Raw genomic sequence first — 14,348 nt, 5'->3', positions numbered from 1 at the left:
CCCTTTTTTTTTTTTTTTTTTTTTTTAGTTATCAATAGACCTTTTTATTTGTTTATATGTGGTGCTGAGAATCAAACCCAGTGCCCCCTGCATGCCAGGCCAGGCAAGCACTCTACCACTAAGCCATAACTCCAACTTCTGCCCTGACTCTTTGGGAGTGAAAGTACAGCCACACACTGGCCTGGGTTTTCTGGAACAGAAGACCCCTATTTTTAAAATTATGGCCAGGTGCACAAGTTTAAGTACAGCCTGAACAATCTAGCAGACCCTGTCTCAAAAAATAAAATAAAGGGGCTGGGGATGTGGCTCAGTAGTAAAGCGTTTGCCTACCATGCATGAGGTCCTGAGTTTGATCCTCAGGACCACAAAAAATAAATCAATCAATAAAATAAAAATAAAATTTACATCTGACATTGTCCAGAAAAATATTAAAAATAAATAAACTGGGCCAGGGTTATGGCTCAGTGGTACGGTGCTTGCCTAGCATGCGTGAGGCACTGGTTCTCCAGAACCATGTAAAAATAAAAAATGAAGGTATTAAGTCCATCTACAACTAAAAAATTTTAAAAATAAATAAATAAATAAACTAAGGATATGGGGATGTAGTTCAATGGTAGAGTCCTCGCCTAGCATGAGTAAGGCAGTGGGTTTCATCCCTAGTAGAGAAGGGAAAAAAAAATTCTGCTGCTTGATGAACTTGTCAAGCCAGAGTCTGTGTGTGGGTTCAGAAATGTCAGCCATCCAGCTCCAGAAGGCAGCCCCACCTTCCCCCCACCACCTGAAAACCCAGATTGGCCATCTCACCCATAACCTGACCCACAGCCCCAGCCAGGCCTGAGGTTGGGGCCATTCCAGAGAGCTGGTATTCAGGGCACACCTCATTGATTCCTGGAACCTGGGAAAGTGGCTCTGAGAAGCCCCAGGCTTAGGGCCCAGGGCCAGGTCCTGACCCTGGGAAGGTTGGACTGTGGGATGGTGCTGCCCTCTGGTGGTTCTGCAAAGGTTGATTGTAAACTTAACCTTTCAGGCTACCTTGTCAGATTTGTTGAATCTTTGGTGCCCAGATTGTGCTGGGCTGTGGCCAATATGCCTGGGGTGCAAAGAAAAGAGGAACCCCATCTCTGTCCAGCTGGCAGTCTGTTCACACATCACTATTTGGCGTCCCCACTGGGTGACTAATAGGTATTGCAAACTCAACCAGGCCCACACTGAGCTCCTGCTCCCACCACCCAGCCCTTGTCCAACCGCCTCCCCATCTCAGTCGTGGATTCTCCGTTTTCCATAATCTATTCCTCTCTCCTACAGCTTGTCTCTGGCCCCCATTTGAACACCGTCTGTCACTGGCACTATGGCTGAGCCTGTCTCTGAAACATGCCCTGCATCCTCCACTGAGCCCTGGTGAAGATGGTCTTAGTTCCTGCTACCTCTTATACCTGCCTCCTCTCTGGAATACCTGCTTCTTTTTCACAGGCCTGAACTAAACCCCCACCTCCAATGACTGTGCCTGCAGGGCCTGCAGTCTAGCCCTGCCCATATTTCTAACTCAGCACCTTCAACCCTTCTGGTCTCCACTCTGTCTGGTCTTCCTAGAGCAAGCCAGTCCATTTCCACCTCTGGGCCTCAATTTTGCAGTCCCCTCCTCCTTCCTCCCCATATGGCAGGGTCTTGCTCATCCTGTTTGCTCATAGCCTAAAATGTTCCTACTCAGAGGGCTTTTCTTTGCTGTCCCTGTTTGTCTTGCATCTCTGACCTCCAGCAAGATGCACGGCACAGAGTTAGGGCTGCAAAGACTACAGGACTCAGTGATGGTCCAGTCTGGTGGGGAAGAAAAACCCTAAATATGTATCTTCAAATAACCTGGCAAGAGCCATATTGTAGGAGGTGAGAAGAGATCAGCGGAAAGGTGGGGGAGGACTGGGGCAAGTCTTGGACATGACATTGTAAGCATGTGAGTGTGAGGGAGGCTGGGGGTGAGGATTGGCACATGCTAAGGCCTGGAAATGCAAGTTCTCTCTTTTATTCTCCATCCTGAGCTTTGAAGAGTAGGAGAGCAGCTTGGAGGCTTCCCCAGTTGTGAGCCAGACTGACCTGGAGAAACTCCAGTCTCCTGGACAGCTCAGACACTGAAGGCCTGGCTGAGCTTCGGGAATTCCTTCACTCATCCATTTAACCATATTTGTTGAGCTCCTCTCACACTCCACACACTGGTGCTTGGCCTTAGACAAGGAACACAGGAAGAAACAGACTGAATTTATGAGCAAACAATGCATGATAGTAGCTGAAATTTATTGAGCTCTTATCCAGCGCAGGTCACTGATCCTAGAGGCCAGCTGATCTCCTATACTGCTGCAAATATCCTTATGAGGACCCCCTCACCCACACCAACACACAAGTTTCAAGAGCCAGGAGCCTTCTCAGGTGAAGCTAGGAAAACCTCTGCAGAAGGGGTGTTTTCCCCAGAGCCAGAAAAAGGGGAGGAAGGCAGTTGTATTAGAGATAAGAAAAAGAGAGTTTTCCAGTCGTGGAGAGTCCCTGAGAAAGGAAAGGGGCCAGGTTATCGAAGAGACACCCATATCACCAGGACGCGGGTCCTTAGCGCCTTCACACACAGGGCAAGGACCTGCCAGTGCTGCTGGTTCCTCAGGACCTGCCTTCAGGACAGCACCTTTTCCCCGGGACCTCCGGAAGATCACCATCCCTGCACTGCTCCCGGTCCTAGTCTCCTTTCCGCTTTGCTGGGATGTGGGTCTCACGCGGCTCTGGCCGAGTCCTGGACAAGGTTTTCGCCCTGCGTCCGGTCCCTGGCGCGTGCGGTATCCTGGTCCGGCCCCCCCCACCTCTGCCCCGCCCTGCCCCCGCCCCGCCCGCTCTGCCCCCTGCCCCGCCCCGCTCCAGCTCCGCCCCGCTCCAGCTCCGCCTAGCCTTGGCCCCGCCCAGCCTTGGACATGTCCCACCCCGTTCTGGCTCCGCCTAGTCTTGGTCCCGCCCCACCCTGTTTGGGCCCTAGTCGCGGCCATCAGGAGTCCTGACCAATGCGCATGCGTTCCGGCGCCGCTCAGCCTGGCCTCAAAGCTTGCTGTGTTCGCAGCTGTTGCGTTTATACCTTGACACTCCCAACCGGCCCGAGTGTTTGGCTCACAGCCCCTACGCTGTGGCCGCGGGTACTTGCTGTGAGTGTGCGTGCATGCGTGGTGCGGGGAGGAGATGGAAAAGACATGGGTCGATCCTGTTATTCAGCTGAGTGCCCTAGGCAAGTTACTTAAACTCTCTGAGCATGGCCTCGTTTGATTCTTCTGAAGGAAGAGTAACGGAGGGGTTGTGGCTGTGGCTCAGTGGTAGAGCGCTCGCCCAGGATGCGTGAGACACTGGGTTCCATCCGCAGCCCCGCATAAAAATAAATAAGATAAAGTCATTCTGCCCAACTAAAAAAAAAAAAATTAACCGAGATAAAGTGTGTGAAGCGTCACTCTGGAATATCTTGGGCCTCCCATGGGGCTGGGAATGTGGCTCAAGCGGTAGCGCGCTTGCCTGGCATGCGTGCGGCCCGGGTTCGATCCTCAGCACCACATACAAACAAAGATGTTGTGTCCGCCGAAAATTAAAAAAAAAAAAAAATTCTCTCTTTAAAAAAAAAAAAAAAAAAGGTGCCACGGTGCATGCCTGTAATCCCAGTAGCTCAGGAGGCTGAGATAGGAGTTCAAAGTTAGCCTCATCAATGGCGAGGCACTAAGCAACTCGGTGAGACCCTGTCTCTAAATAAAATACAAAGTAGTTGAGTGTTGAGTGCCTCTGGGTTCAATCCCTGGTACTAAAAAAAAAAAAAATTGAGACATTGTTTCCTGAAGTTGTCCAGGCTAGCCTTGAACTTTTCATTTTCTTGCCTCAGCCTCCCAAGTTGCTGGCATTACAGGTGTGAGCCAACACTCCTGGCCTACAGTTTCTCATCTTTAAATGGAAAAGAATAGGTTGATAGGAGATACTACAAGTGCTTGGAACGGTGGCCACCAACTTGGTAAGGACTAGCATATGTAGCCAGTGTCACTATACAGTTACCTAAGAAATGTCCTCAGAAAATCCAGGTTAGCTTCTTTTGGTTGGTAAGAAACAGGACAGGCTTCTGCAGGAAGGTGTCTAAGGGAAGACTTTTCAATTGTGGTGGGATGGCATACTCTAAACAGCAAGCCTGGGGATCACAGAGATGTCTGGTTCGAGGCCTCTTAGAAGGACCCAAAGTGTGCCAGCCATGGAGCTTCCCACATTCTAGTTGCCTGTGGAAGGCTGAGAGTATTCCGAGTTTAGACATTACCTGGAGGGTTACTGAAGATATTTATATATGCCCAAGAAAGATTAATTCATAGCTGAATGCAGGCTAGATCAGAAATGGCCTCCCCCCCCAAAAAAAGAGGCCAGTGGTATCCACATAAGAAAGGAAGGGCAGCTAGGCCTATTGTCCTGGCTATTTGGGATACTGAGCATCAGGGTTAGCTGAGTTTGAAACCAGCCTGGACAACAGTGAGACTCCATCTAAAAAACAACAACAACAAAAAACAGAGGCAGCAGGTAGGAGGGGGTAGGTAGGGAGATATGGGGTAGTAGAAAAAGTACATTTGGAGAGAAGTTCCTCGGGGTATAAGTGAGCTTCTGAGAACATTCTCTCAGCAATGCCAAGCACTGTGCCAATTGCCAGCCCAGGTGGTAAATGGCACAGACTGATCCTCGTTCACAGGCCAGGTGGGAAGACTGACCTTAGAGTCCTGAAGATCAGAAGAGCCTGGGAGTGTCTGATTCAGTCTTGAGCTGTGGGAGGCAGTTTCTCAGAGAAGTCACAGGAAGGTATGCTAGGCATGGGGACAGCACAAGCCAAGGCCCAGAGATGGCGGAACCGAGGTCAGCTATGGGTAGAGGATTGGGAGGCCAAACATGATTGACAAAGCCTGAGATAAACACACTATTTTTGTTTTGATACTGGGAATTTAATCCTGGGCCAGTCTATCACTGAGCTACATTACCAGAACTTTTTAAAAAATTTTTAAACAGGGCCTTGCTAAGTTGCCTCTGCTGGCCTTGAACTTGCAATCCTCCTGCCTCACTCTCCCAAGTAGCTCGAATTACAGGTGTGACACCATGCCAGCTTGAATGCACTTATGTTATAAGCAGGAGAAAATATAGTCAAATCTTTTTTTTTTTTTTTAATATTTTTTTTAGATGTTGAACTTTTATTTATTTATATGTGGTGCCAAGAATGGAACCCAGTGCCTCACACATGCTAGGCAAGCAGCTACCACTGAGCCACGACCCCGGCCCTCAAATCTATCTTGAGAGAAATGTTCTGGCTGTTGGTATGGAGATGGAATTGATTTGAAGGCTGGGAGGCTGCTTGGGGCTGTTGCTGTGCTGGAGGTCTTTAACTGTAGTGGCTTCCACTAGGGATGCAGGGATGAGGATACCAAGAAGCAGAAGATTTCTGAGGCACAGGGATGCAAAATTAACTGTTCTATTCCTGATAACATCCAAACATGGTCATATCCACATCCACCCTCAGGAAACTAACATCAGGTCAGCCGATCATCTAATGTCCCATCTGTTTCTAGAACATGCAGCAGAACCAAAAATGGTCTTTAACCATCAGTCCGGGAGAGTAGGACAAGCAGAGGGTAGTAACCAGACAAGCAGAGACCCACTAGATCCTCTGAGGGTCCCAGAGCCTGCTCAGGAACTCCCACCAAGGAGGTGCTTGCTCTTTGGTAGCACTTGGTGCATGTTTAGAGATTAGAAGCTTGTTCTCAACATGCCTTTCACAGGGCAGGTGGGGACAAACGCCAATCACAGGCTCTCTGCTTGGCTACTTTGAGAAAGCACTGCCCTCAAAGGGAGGCCTGCTCTGCAGCTTTAGTACTTGGTGGCAGTGGGGGCGAGAGATCAGAAATGCCCAGGCCTATTCTCAGGACACCTTGATGGTCCCTTCAGTCTTACAAATGACAGCAGAGTCATTTCAAGCACTGCCTTTATTGGCACTTAGAATTTTCACATCCATTAAAAAAAAAGTTTGCCTTGATTAAGTACATATTGTTTTTAGAAGCAACTTCTGCTGACATTAAAATGACAAAAAGCTACTAAGCAGATCCAAGTTGTCTGGGTGCCACAGCTTTGCTTCTACCCAGAGTGATGAGGCCAACACCAATTGGCATGACTTGATATTCTCACACACACACACCAGAGCCAAAAAGGGTTGGTTTTGTTTTTAAAGCTTTTTTATTTAAAAACAAAACAAAACAAAAAACCCCAAATTAAAATATTTCCCATTGGAGGCTATTTCTTTTTTGTCTTTTAAAAATTTTATTACACAAATATCTCCCATTCCCACGTGTAAGAGGAAAGATGTCCTTGCTCTTTCTAAAACCAATAGTGGAGAACTTTTAGAAAACAAACAAAGTTCAACTAGCTTCCCTCCTTCCCTGGCCCAAAATAACCCCAATGTGTCAACTGAGATAGTGTAAGACTTATCCCCTTAATGCTTACATTTAATTTAAAATTTTTAGCACAACATTGGAGATTGACTCTAAATCAGCAACAAAAAATATATATTTACAATATTTTTCCGAAAAACAAAAAACACAAACAAACCCTTTAAACATAGTGACTTTAGGAGTTTTATTTATGGAGCAGTTATTTTTTTTAATCACCAAGTGATTTTATATTATATATATATAAATTTTCTTCCTTTCCTTTGTGTTTTTTTGCCCCGGTGCTTGGAAAGATGGAGGCAGAGGTCTGGTCCTGCAGTCTGAGGAGGGCAGGCTCTCTTGGCAAGGCCGCAGCTAAGAGCAGATGCACCCGAGTTCCTCTGTCCCCAAACAGAGACACTTCTCTCTTCCACGTGGACCGACCCTCACCTCTAAAAACCATTCTCCCCTCATAGTCCCAAAGAAAAGTAAAACCCAGCAAAGGCACTGGTCCATTTGCTGCCATCCTGGGCTCCCTTTTCTGCTGACCAATTTACGTGCACGGTAAAAATGCTTGTTTTTCCAAATCAAAAAACAAACATAAAAACCAGAACCCCAAACCAACCACCAGCTTGGAAATTTCTGTGGATGAAATGTCCCAAAGTCAGAGGCACTCTCCCGGCACAATCCCTGCTCTGAAGGGGTCTCTCCACCTCCCCTTTTATAAAAAGACAACAAAACAAAATTTAGTAATCTTTTCAGTATTTTCCACAGGAATAACCCAAAAAAAAAAAAAAAAAAAAAAAAANAAAAAAAAAAAAAAAAAAAAAAAAAAAAAGGCAGGAAGCTTCCAATTATAGGTCATTAACAATAATATTAATAAGATTTTTGCTCAACACCCAGGGTTCTTTTCAGAGAAATTCCCCTAACAGGCACTCTGGAATAAGTCACTGGCATTTCCTCAATGTTTCAGGCCCATACTGCTGGGGCCTGGAGACCAATGGGAGGGGCAGAGGGTCAAAGGAGCAGACGACTGCTGTTTTTAAAGTGCAGCCAGGAAAACCAGCAAATTGGAACAGACACAATGCCACCTGCTACCAGGGCCCAGTTTCCTCTAAGGTGGCCAGTTAATGCCAGGGTCAAAGCTTGGGTAGGTGGCAAAGAGGAAATCCCTCTGCCTCTACTGCTTTGGCAGTGGCAAGGAACAGTGGGCATCTCTCCTCAGGGTGGCTCAAACTTCAGACCCCTGGTGCAGGGCTCCATCCCCCCCAACCCCCCACTAGAGGTTCAGGAGGAAAGCCTGAGACTGGGCTACAGCAAAGGGTCCAGAAAGGGATGGGCTGGAGAAGGCAGGGGCAAGGTTGTGCTATCAATCTCCTTACAGATGGGGAGCAGAGTGCAAATTTGCATCCATCATTTATAAGCTCTTGCCAAAGGCTGCTGCTATTGAGCATCTCCTCACACACTTAAAAAATGACCCAAAAGAAATTCCAACCTTTCTTTCTTCCTTTTTTTTTTTTCTTTAAAGTGCAAAAAGCTCTCTGCTGCCCTAGAGAGAGGATCTTTGGACAGGCCGTTTGATGCAAAGTAAAAGGGGGCAGCTGATGGGGCTTGACAAAGGGTGGTGGAGTGAGACACCATGTTCCCCTCACTACCTCCCTCCACACACACGCAAAGAACACTCAGCCACACACACAGAGGCACATGCACACCCCCTTCCACAGCTGTGGGCAGAAGGCAGGTGACTGGCTTCCAAGCAGGACCCCTCCCCCTAGAAAGGCACCAGATCAGTGAGTCATGGGGCAACACACAGACCTGGGCTCGGGGAGGCTACACTGAATCGGAAGCCTGGAGGAGCCTGGCCTGGAGGCAGGTGGGGACTCAGCCAGTTCTCTGCTTTCCTTACCTGGGGGAGACAGGCTGCTCCCTCTGGGGACACACATTCTGGGAAAGCCCTATTCAGGCAGGAATGAGGACATGTAGAAGAGGGCAGTCAATGGGAGGCAGGGGTGGAGTACAAGGAGATGGTGCCTGTCTCATAATCTGCCTGGGTAGCAATGAAATGGGGGCATCTCTGGGGTACAGTTCCAGCTCCTCTAAAGAGTTTCAATCCCAATAAGTGCAATAAAGACCTCACAGAGACTAGTAGAAAAGTCAAGGGGCTGGGCGGGGAGGGAGGTACACCACAATATGTGAACAGCATGAGCACTGGACAGCATCAAGCTCAGGAACAGGAAAGGAGGGTAAGCACAGATAAGGGGCCCTAGGCTTCGAACATCTCGACAGCACCAGTGGGATCTGCTGGGCCTAGCGTTCCTGGGGCTGCTGGCCCCTCTTGCAGAAGCCGGGAGAGTATGATGGAGGAGAGACACGCACTGGACACCATGAGGAGAACCTGGCCAGAAGCAGGGCCGCTTTCTTCCCTGGAGTTTGCTCAGAACCAGGCACTGCTGGGGACCACAGGAGGGGAAGAGGGGCCCAGGGCCCGGTGCAGGTGAACATTGCATGAAACCCCAAACAGAGAGCCTGGCCTCCTGGCAGGTGAGCAAACGAGCAGACACCGTGACAGCACAGTCTGTGCGTTCCTTCCCCTTGGATCCACTGCTCCTCCCCTTTCCTTGGAGGAAGAGGAGCAGGCAGGTAAGCCTGGTGTCCACTACCCTCTCTGCCCCACCTGTGGGAGAAGAGCTCAGGGATAGGAGAGCAGAGAGGGAGTGTGACGCTGGCCTCAGAGCCCGTGCAGGGTCAGGGAGAAGCTCTCCTCAGTGGGGAGGCAAGGGAAGATCGGTTTCCTGTTCAGTCTGGGCTGGGCATGTCTTAGCTGATCTTCTGTATCAGCTTCTCGTCAGACAGGCAGTAGAGGCTGTTGATGGACAAGTCTGAGATGAAGTGCTCACAGGCTTTTCGAGTGATCTGCTTGCATCCTCGAAGGTCGATCAAGGTGACATTGGCGATGCGCCGTAGGTAGATCAGCGTCTGGTCTGTCAATTTATTGCAACCTGTGGGCACAGTGGCCATGAGGATAATGGTCAAAAACATAAGTCAAAAAAACAAACAAACAAACAAAAAAAACCCCAGCCGTAGATGACCTCCTACACCCTTCAGTTTCCCAAGTCCTCTTTCCCCCAAATGCTAAAAGCTTCTTGGCTCACAGTTCAGAGATGCCATCAGCACTGCTGCCTCACTCACAGCACCATGGGACACAAGCACACAAGGGCTATAAAGCTGACCAAATCATAGCTGGATGGCAGCCATGCATGTGGGCTCCTGACCTACCTATCCTGGTCCCCAGCCCTACATCAGTTAGAAAAGGGATATAGTTTAATCAATGCACCCCAAATCACTGTGGTTTACTGGTCAAGTTCCAGAGAGGGCTGGGACCTGGAAGCAGGGGCACTGTCCAGCATGAAAAAGCAGCAGCATACCTGCCATATTGAGCTCTGTGAGGGAATAGCGAGTGGAAGACCCGACGGCAGTGAGTAAGTTGGAGGACTGATCTGTAAGGTGGCTGCAGTGACTAAGGTCGAGTCGAGACAAGAGGGGCATGTGGCGAATGATGAGGCGAAGCGTGGCATCCGTGATGTCAAGGCCTGCCAGCCGGAAGTCAGTCATGTTCCGGAGCTTGCTGCGATTGTCCTGACCTGTACAGGCAAGAAGAGAGCCTAGATCAAGACTCTAAATTCTCTAATCTGGCTCCAAAGCTCTAGGAGCATCAGTTACTTGCTGGCCAGGCCCCCTAGACAGAGTTAAACAGAATGCCCACGCCCAACCCTACCATTAGGGAGTAATGTGTGGGGATAGTTTCTAGGAAACAAGACAAGTTTTCTTCCTTCCCAGTGCCAGATTATGCCTTACTTACACTGGTATGTGTAGAATGCTCCTCCCCTTCCCACAGCCTCACGCTTTTCTAGGCCATCCTTCAAATAGCTTTGACATTCCACTACGAAGCCTATGCAAGCCTTCCTCAGGCTGCAAACTCCACTGACCAGAGAATGGAATCCCTCCTTTGTAAGTAGTTATCTGCTTATCTGTACTTGTTCAAAGTCTACCATTCTGTTCTGAATTTGTACTCTCCTATTCTTCCACAGTTTCACTTCTGAGAACTACCTTAGCTTCTGAGGATGATGTCTGTTATAATAAAGACAAGCACGGATAAATAATGTCCAGAACATACCCGGCTTATCGGCCGATGGAGTCAGCAAGTCCCGAATTTGAGGGTCCTTGATTCCTACTGCCCACCGAAGATCAAGGGTCCTGAGAAGGGGGCAGCTGGAGGTGCTGAGGGCAGAGACTGCAGACCACGAGCAGCCTGCTAGGAGGAGGTCTTTCAGTCCTGCGACAGATGGAAACAGAGATGTGCAACATACCGTTTACCAGCACATCCAAAGCCTCAATTAACAGCTGACCTGAACAAGGTGAATGGACCTTAGTCTACTGGAAGAGAGGAACGGTATCCTAATCTAGTATTAAGTTCAAAGACTCCTTTGGTATCCTATATTACATCTTCTGGCTTTGACATTAAACTGACTGCTTAGCTCCTAACAGAACAATACAAGAATGAGTGGCTTTCCTGTCTTTCTGAGACCTCAAAATACTGAAGAGCTTACAAGGGGCCAGTCAAGGCAATATCAGACTTAAGTTTCCTCTCCAGTGGCTATGCTGAGGAGACGTGGAGAGTTGGTGGCATCACCTGATCCATTTCTTTGTTGTCTAGTGTAGTCACCAGTCCAGTGACTCCTTGGAGACGAGCAGTTAAGGTGGTCCCAGACAAATCTCTTACTAAGCAAAATTCAAAAATGGCATAAAGTAATTCTAAGAAGCACCATTAACAGCTCATCTTTGCCTGCTCACCCACCTGGCAGCCTATTGACCAGCCATGTCAGCTGCTTTTTGGAGATATTGGTCCAACTGAGGTCAAGGCTAACTGGTTGCCTCTTGATGATGCCACTGAGAGCCTGGGGTACAATGGCCTTACACCTACTCAAGTCAATTTTTGTCCAAAGTCTCTTGTCGCAGCACCTGTGACAGAAGAGAAGAGCACAAGCTGTAATTAACTTGATACCCTGTCAACATAGTGCCCATCAAAGGCTGCTGCAGACTTTTGGAATAAACAGAATGCTTCCTGAAGGATCATTCTCCCTATATTTTTCTATAGGAAGAATGAAGATCACACCCTTTTTATTTTTTGCCTCAAAGCCTAGGCAAAAACTGCCTTGTTCTCAATAGCAACTAGACATTTTGCAGACCTACATATTAAGTAATATATAACTTAAATATATAATCAGTTACCCTATTTCTGGAGCAGTTGAGAACACAGTTGTTAGGGACACAAAAACAATACACTATAATGCCTTATGCCCTAAAATGGCTGGTTCCTACTGAAGAATATGAAAATAAACATTTTACTATTTCTTGACTTTTTATTGACTGAAGGTACTTGGCTTATCCAGTCTTTATCAGTCACTAACAGCTGCTGGAAACACAGGGTTTTACTCAGCACTTGCACAATACCCGCACCTTAAACTCATTACTGTCTTAGGCCTTAAGAGGCTCTTTATCAGGCCTAGATCCTCTCTCCACCTTGGGTTTCTGACTTGGTGCTAGCCTGACATTTTCGAGTCAGTTCAGGCCAGCCGTAAAACGTAGAGGACTGCCTTTCCACTGCAGACTACAAATCCACAGGCCACACACTGTGTTGTACCATGCGGGTTCCATATTATTTTATAATCCCACCCCTGCCCAGCAGAGTCTGGCTGGCAGAGAGCGGGGAAACAGCACATAATGGGAGATTTATGTACCTTGGACTAGAAACTAAAGGGGTAGAGCTAGGCAGGCACACTAGCCCCAGAAAGAGAAATATTAAGATAATCTGAGAAGATCACATAGTGTTTTGAAAAATAAACTCTTATTGGCAAAGAATAGGGTCTTTATTTAAAGACTGACAAAATTTCACCGGTGGCACATCAAACTTCTATGGCAGGAGGAAGCTGCTGACCAGAAAGCAGAGGTTCTCAAATAAGCACACAGCAGAGTCCCCTAGAGGAGGGCTTGCAAGAGCTTGCTGGACCCACGCCCAAGGCTCTGATTCAGCAGGCTTGGGATGGTCCCTGAGGATCTGCATTTCTAGTAAGTTCCCAAGAGGATGCTGGTGGTTAGGACAATGTACTTTGTGAACTGCTGTATTAGGATGTGATACAGATAAAAGAAATATGTCCTAGAGCATAAGGAAAAACCTGAAATGTCCAACAGAAAGCCCTTTGTTCATCATCAATCCTAGGGATTTCCCCTCCAAGAGTCTGTTCAACCTGAGAAGGCTGGTCTCATTAAGAAGGGAAACTAAGGGCTGGGGTTGTATCTCAGTGGCAGAGCGCTTGCCTAGCATGTGTGAGGCACTGGGTTAGATTCTCAGCACCGTATATAAATAGATAGATAGATAGAAAGAAAAGAAGGGCAACTGAGTCTCAGGAAGTTCCCAAACTGGACCATGCTTGCTGGAAAAAGGGACTGGTTAAGGTTTGGAGGATTAGAAATAAAACTGTGGAAAATTATGAGTACCTTCAAATTCATTTTGGAAAGCATGCCCACTTCTCTCAGTGGGTACAAAAGTTATCAAGGCAGGGGCCTGGATGTAGTCATCTGTGTCATGAAAATCAGACAAGTGACTTGCATGTTAGGCTCTCCACCACCACATGATAAACTGAACCCATAAGGGTGGGATAAGACTTCCAGCTCATTAGGACTTGAGATTTAGTATAAAAATGTACAAAACCATCACAGTTTCTCTTCACCCAGCAGAGAAAGATGGGGAAGCATAGAGCAGGGAGAGGAGGCAATGGCTAAATTCCCCTAATAATATCTGCTGATACAGAAGGCTATATCTTTAATAGGACACACAGTCCAGGAAATAGACTGGGTCCGTTTGCTCCTTGTAGGACCCCACAAGCCTTCAGGTAACAAAGGGCATGCTGCTCTCAAATGGAAGACCTACCACCTATGCCCATACCCCTCTGTATCCCTGCTCACCATTTATACCACGTCTTGCACACTCGCATACATTCACAAAGTTCTCTGCGGCTGAGGTAGCGGAAGACAGACATCCAGACCTCCCGCTGCATCCAGCTTTCGTCTCCATCCTGAGCCCAACTGCCCCGGCCATTCAGCCTGGCTGCACCCCCCTCCTCTGCACTGTCATCTTCCTCCTCCTCCTCCTCCTCCTCTTCCTCCTCCTCTCCCCCCAGCCCCTCCTCGTCCCCACGTTGGGGGGTTTGGGCTGGGCAGTGCTGCACTAGCACACGGGGAGAATGGCGAAGGTTGGCAGAGGAGGCCGTGATGGCCTGCAGCTTGGGCACAATGGATGTCCCGTGGAGCTCTTTGGTGGGCCTCTGTAGCGTGACAGTGAGGTACGATCCCCGGATCTTGGCTTTTTCAACTTCAGACAGCTCCTTTTTGCCGCTGGGATTGTTCTCCTTTTCCCGTACCATGGTGCGCTCTGTGGCTTGCAGCCGCAGCAACTGCCGCCGTTTGAAGCGCTCATCACGGCTGGCACTGTGGTGGTCGCTGGGGCCAGCCCCAGGGGATGACCGAGTCACCATACCCCGGGGGGAAACAGGGTCATGGATGAGCTGCAGCATGGAAGTGGGTGAGTGAGGCGGGGGTGTGAGGGGCTCGTCGCAGCTCCGCAGGGGCCGCAGGACTTTGGCTTGTACGGCTTCTTCATCACTCTCTTCCATTTTCCGCTTCTGCAAAATATGCCCAGAAAAGCAACATCAGTGCTTCCTTTCCCCCAAACCCTCTGAACCAACAAGGTAAGCCTGAGAGATGTCACTGCTGCCAGAGGGAGTTATCTTTTCAGAGCTTGCAATTTACACTCTATGAAGATCAGCAACTGAGCTCAGACCTGTGCCA

At 48.4% G+C, this 14,348-nt stretch overlaps 2 protein-coding genes across 6 annotated transcripts in view; both read right to left on the bottom strand.

Moving 5' to 3' along the window:
• Grk2 (G protein-coupled receptor kinase 2) overlaps positions 1 to 10,950 on the bottom strand; it is a 31,509-nt gene extending 20,559 nt beyond the window's left edge. For 2 of the 3 annotated variants that reach the window (XM_015503205.2, XM_015503206.2), the window contains exon 1: positions 8,259 to 8,386. In XM_015503205.2, the coding sequence (XP_015358691.1) occupies positions 8,259 to 8,386 (128 nt within the window). Of the gene's footprint in view, positions 1 to 8,258; positions 8,387 to 9,340; positions 9,344 to 10,944 lie in introns of those variants that run through there. The other variant, XM_048807722.1, reaches the window with a different exon arrangement.
• Positions 5,987 to 14,348, bottom strand: part of Kdm2a (lysine demethylase 2A) — a 112,557-nt gene continuing 104,195 nt past the window's right edge. For all 3 annotated transcript variants that reach the window (XM_015503203.2, XM_015503204.2, XM_048807721.1), the window contains 5 exons: positions 13,467 to 14,182; positions 11,299 to 11,462; positions 10,618 to 10,776; positions 9,869 to 10,084; positions 5,987 to 9,442 (listed from right to left, as the gene is read on the bottom strand). In XM_015503203.2, coding sequence (XP_015358689.1) covers positions 9,261 to 9,442; positions 9,869 to 10,084; positions 10,618 to 10,776; positions 11,299 to 11,462; positions 13,467 to 14,182 — 1,437 coding nt within the window. In that variant the 3' untranslated portion in view covers positions 5,987 to 9,260. The remainder of the gene's footprint in view (positions 9,443 to 9,868; positions 10,085 to 10,617; positions 10,777 to 11,298; positions 11,463 to 13,466; positions 14,183 to 14,348) is intronic.

The sequence above is a fragment of the Marmota marmota genome, unplaced genomic scaffold (assembly GCF_001458135.2).
Source record: "Marmota marmota marmota unplaced genomic scaffold, marMar, whole genome shotgun sequence".
Classification (NCBI taxonomy): domain Eukaryota; kingdom Metazoa; phylum Chordata; class Mammalia; order Rodentia; family Sciuridae; genus Marmota; species Marmota marmota.
This window is presented reverse-complemented; position numbering and strand designations above follow the sequence as displayed.